We start from the raw sequence: 4,711 nt of genomic DNA, 5'->3' as shown, positions 1-4,711 counted from the left end.
ACTGTGATTCAAGTGGTAGAGCGCTAGCCTTGAGCTGAAGAGCTGAGGGACAGCGCCCAGGCCCAGAGTTCAGGCCCCACGACCGGACCCAAAAAAAAAAGACTTAAACTGCCAATCTCTTTTGAAAAGTAGTCCAGAGTGAAATGTAGACTAAGACAAAAGGATATTTAAAACATTATGCTAGAATTAAACTTTGACGTAGAGATCAAGTAATACCTAGTTTTTCATTTTATTTGCCAGTCCTGGGGCTGGAACTCTAGGCCTGGGAAATGTACCTAAGCTCCTTTTGCTCAAGGCCAACACTTTACCACTTGAGCTACAGCGCCATATCCAGCTTTTTCTGTGATTAATTGGAAATAAGTCTCACGGATATTCCTGCCCAGGCTGACTTCAGACTGAGATCCTCACATCTCAGCCTCCTGAAAAGCTAGAATTACAGGCTTGAGCCACCAGCATATGGCTGATACTTTTAAAGTGCAGTTTGTACTTTTTTTCAAATTCCTTTTGCTTTATTTTCTCATGATTACAAATGACAAGCCACAGAGTCACTTTTAGCTCACCTCATCAAAGAAAAATGCCCTTTATGGCATTTAAACCAACAATGACTTTTTTTGGTTTTTAAAATGTAAATACTGCAGGAGGCCATGGTTCATACCTGTGATCCCAGCTACTCAGAAGGCTGAGGATTGCAGTTCAAAGCGGCTTATGAGGCTCTTACCACTAATAAACCACTGTACTCAGAGAAGGCCAGAAATGGCACTGTGGCTCAATACAGGCTCAGGGACAGCACTCGGTTCCTTAGTTCAAGTCCCAAGATCAGCACAAAACGAAAGCAAAGAATCAGGGCACCAGTGGCTCACACTTTTAATCCTAGCTACTCAAGAAGCTGAGATTTGAAGGACTGAGGTTTGGAGGAGAGAAAAGTCAAAGAGATTCTATCTTCAATTATGCAGCAAAATGCCAGAGTAGGAGTATGGCTAAAATGCTAGAGTGCCAACCAAGCAAGACAAGCAGCCTGAAAGCCTTGAGTTCAAACCCCATACCATACACAATAAAAAGGGAATGACATTTAATATGTATTAGATATTTATATTGGGGGGGTGGGGGCAAGGGAGGAAACCCTGGGCCTTGAGCATGCTAGCCAAAAGCATTTTGCCACTGAACTACAGCTAAAGCTTCAGCTCTTTATATTTCCTCTTCAATTTCTTTTCTTATAAGCCACCTAAAGGTTTTAGATACACTTTGACTTAGGACTTGGAAAGATAATGCAACAGGGAGGAAACTAGATCTTAAACTCATCCCAAGATTATCCTTAACTCCTCTTATTAACCCTGGCACTGTAATGATTTATCACCCAAGGGCACAGCAAAAAGGAACAATCATGAAAACTCACTTGGCTCATAAGTAGAAGCTTGGCATTCCCCTCCCTTAAGGATTTTTAGCAATAAATCATAGGATTTGCATATTATTTAGGGGAAGAATTAAACATTTTAAAATTATACCAACTAACATGACAACCATATATTAAAATATTTTTAAGTTGCAAATTTATTGGAGGGAGTCCATTTAATTCACTTTCATCCTGGATAAATGAATCAGCAAGTCCTATATGTAGGTTATAAAATGATAAAAAATATATATATATATATATCCATATGGTAGCAGAGAAAAAAATGGAGATCTCCAGTGTTCAAAGTAACAACCTAAGTAATCTAAGAAAATAGTAAGTGAATCCAGTTTTCTAGTCAGCTGGTCTCTCAGATCATCATCTCAGTCCATCTGCTCTTGGTGATGGCTAGAAGATCTCTATGCCCTGGAATACAAGGCTTTGTGCTGATTTCTACTTGAGATCCATGAATCGGATATCCATGATAAGGAGGAAGTTCTTTGGCAGTGGGCGGGGGGCTGGAGACAGGACAGTAAACACCTGATGCTCCAGATCCACGCTCGTCACCACAATGAAGCCAGCCACACTTGTCTCAGAAAGGTTCTCTTCTGTGCCCTCAGCAGTGCTAACACTCAGTAGATGGTGCACCATATCTCGGCCAGGTGTAACAGGTACCAGCTTGAGCTGGTTGTCTTCCTGAGACATGCCTAAAGGTAAACAGGAGTCTGGAATGGTGGGTGCCCCCACTTTATAAATTTTCACATCTGAAAATTTGACATTAAAGGCATGAGGATAAAAACAGCCCCGGAATCCGTAGAAATACTCGCGGATACGTTCATCCCTACATTCCCGCCTGAAGTCCTTGGAGCGTTCTACCACACCCCCAGATTTAGGGAGCAGTACGGTGCGTACGAAGTGAGGCAGGTCCCGTTTCAGTTCATTGTACAGTCGTTCTTGATCCAGAACCACAACCACATCCACTTCAAAAGCTGAAGCTGCATGCACCAAGGCCTGGTAACCAGAGCCCTTGACCCAGCCACAGGTATTAATGACACAGCCACTCACAGATGCCCTTCGGTTCACTTCACACCTTTGGTTGAACACATCTGCTAAGCGTGATGTAATCTGAAAAAGAATGATGAGAACCACAAAATGAAATAAGATGATTTCATATAAAGGGTATTGGGTACAAGAAAAGTAAGTTTTTATGCAGAGTTGGGGATCTAACCCAGAGCCTCACATAGATAAATACTCTTCAGACTCAGCCCATGTATTTTGTTTGCTTTTATAAGTTTCACTATATAAGCCCACCTGTCTTCAACTTCTCAATGTTCCTGCCTGAGCATTCAATTAACCAAAAATTATTTTTTGTAGGTGTTCTTTCATTTTGTTTAGCCTTTTAAAAAAAATTTGTCAGTCGTGGGGCTTGAGCTCTGGGCCCTGGGCACTGTCCCTGAGCTCCTCAGAGCTCAAGGCTAGTGCTCCACTACTTGAACCACAGGGCCACGTCTGGATTTCTGGTGGTTAATTCGAGATTAGTCTCACCGACTTTCCTACTTGGACTGGCTTTGAACCATGATCCTCAGATCTCATCCTCCTAAGTAGCTAGGATTACAGGCATGAACCACTGGTGCCTTGTTTACCCTTTTTTTTTGGGGGGGGGGTAGGGAGGCAAACAGGGGGTCAGTATAAGGCTTGAACTGAGGGCCTGGATGCTATTCCTAAGCTTCTTTTTATTCAGGACTAGTGCTCCTCTACCCCTTGCAGCTTTTTCTTTGTTTACTGGAGATTAAGTCTCATGGACTTTTCTTCCGAGGCTGGCTTTGAACCTCAATCCTCAGATCTCAGCCTGCTGAGTTGCTAGGATTACAGGTGTGAGCCACCAACATCCAGCAGCCTTGATTTTTTTTTTTTTAAGGCATGTCTTGCTATATAGCTGCAGGTGGCCTCCAACTCATGATCCTCTCATCTCGGCTTCCCTTTAGATGGGATTACAGGTACCATGCCACCACAGAAAAATGGTATTTTTAATGCCTGTGGTTTTCACACAATAGAGAGTGGATTTAATCTTACGTTGTTTCTGCTTCCTGTTTGACATCCTATATAGACATTTAATAAATTGCTTAGAATAAGGCCTCAGAGTGGCCCTCTGAGCCTGTATTTGCAGTTTAAACCTGTGTCTGCAGTTTAAGCATCCTATCCTGATTAGCCACCCTGAGCCTTGGCTTAACTCTCACCTTGTTATAAAGCTTGATGTTGGTGCCAGGAGTAGTGGAGCCAAAATGATAGACCAGAGGGGCCTGGATGGAGAAACCTTCTTCAACATCTGCTGGCCGCTCAATGTAAAGGGCCCCCATGGTACCAGGGATGGACACAGAGCCCTGGCCTACATCCAGCTCCACATAAGTAGGGCGACGCCCCAGACGCACTGCATAGTTGAGCAGCAGGCGGCAAACTGTAGACTTGCCCACATCGGTGGGGCCCACCACCATCACTCGTGGGCCTCGTTCCTCTTCCTTTTCCGCCTGCCTCCGCATCTGCTCCAAGGCTGTGTGAGTGTTGAGGTAAAGCAACATAGGAGTGTCCTTAGAGACATACGCCACCTCCGTGCGACCACTCAACTGCAGAGAACAGCCATGCCAAGTGAAAACTGCCACCTTGGCACCAGCATCAAAAGTAAATTTCTTGTTTCGGGTCAGCTCTGTGCCAAAGATCTCTGCCATGCCCACCAACAACTCCAATTGAACTGACTGAGATGCCTCCACCTCAAAGCGAAGTTCTGTTTCTCGCTCCAGTTCAAATTTAGTCGTTGGCTTCTTATCATCATTCGATTCTTCTCCCATCTTTCCTATGCGGCTACTGTGTCTAGAACACAAACAACAGATCAAAAGAGAACAAAAGTGAGGCCACTGCTCAAAATGTCCCAATGGATGCTTTCCCTTAACATTTTCTTTCTGCTTATTACCAGCTGTCTGACTACATACTTACTGTCTCCACTAGAAGGGGTCAGACATTTCTTGTTTTCTACGGTATCACCAGTTCCTAGAATAGCACTTGAAAAACTGACTGTAGGCACCTCAGTAAATACCGAGTAAATATGGAAAAACCCTAGATTAATGGGAAACTTGATTATCACATCTTTATGACCCCATCACGTTGTGGACATACGCAGCTAGAGAAAAGGCAACTGATGTTCACTCACCAACTCTTAGTTAAGAAAAGGACAATTGGGGGGGTGGGGGGAGGCTGGGAAGGGATGTGAAGGGTAAACAAAGGAGGAGGCTGCAATGCTTGATAAGAAATGTACTCATTATCTTGCCCATG

The 4,711-nt window shown here is 43.8% G+C and overlaps 1 protein-coding gene across 1 annotated transcript; it reads right to left on the bottom strand.

Moving 5' to 3' along the window:
• Positions 1-1,530: 1,530 nt before the first annotated feature.
• On the bottom strand, positions 1,531-4,276 carry Clp1 (cleavage and polyadenylation factor I subunit 1). The gene is made up of 2 exons (XM_013037369.1): positions 3,625-4,276; positions 1,531-2,512 (listed from the first exon to the last, which is right to left on the bottom strand). Exons 1-2 carry the CDS (start codon positions 4,228-4,230, stop codon positions 1,841-1,843), a joined length of 1,278 nt encoding a protein of 425 aa, XP_012892823.1. The 5' UTR covers positions 4,231-4,276; the 3' UTR covers positions 1,531-1,840.
• Between the last annotated feature and the right edge of the window lie 435 nt (positions 4,277-4,711).

This window comes from Dipodomys ordii, unplaced genomic scaffold, assembly GCF_000151885.1.
Source record: "Dipodomys ordii isolate 6190 unplaced genomic scaffold, Dord_2.0 Scaffold12158, whole genome shotgun sequence".
Taxonomy (NCBI): Eukaryota; Metazoa; Chordata; class Mammalia; order Rodentia; family Heteromyidae; genus Dipodomys; species Dipodomys ordii.
The sequence above is the reverse complement of the archived record's forward strand: the minus strand, read 5'-3'. Positions and strand labels throughout refer to the sequence as shown.

What these genes read in the sequence shown, in the direction of transcription:
- Clp1 (XM_013037369.1), bottom strand. Translation starts at nt 4,230, where the DNA reads ATGGGAGAAGAATCGAATGATGATAAGAAGCCAACGACTAAATTTGAA. An exon ending in ACATCAAGCTTTATAACAAG is followed by an intron (nt 2,513 to 3,624) that starts GTGAGAGTTAAG and finishes ATTCTTTTTCAG; the next exon opens with ATTACATCACGCTTAGCAGA.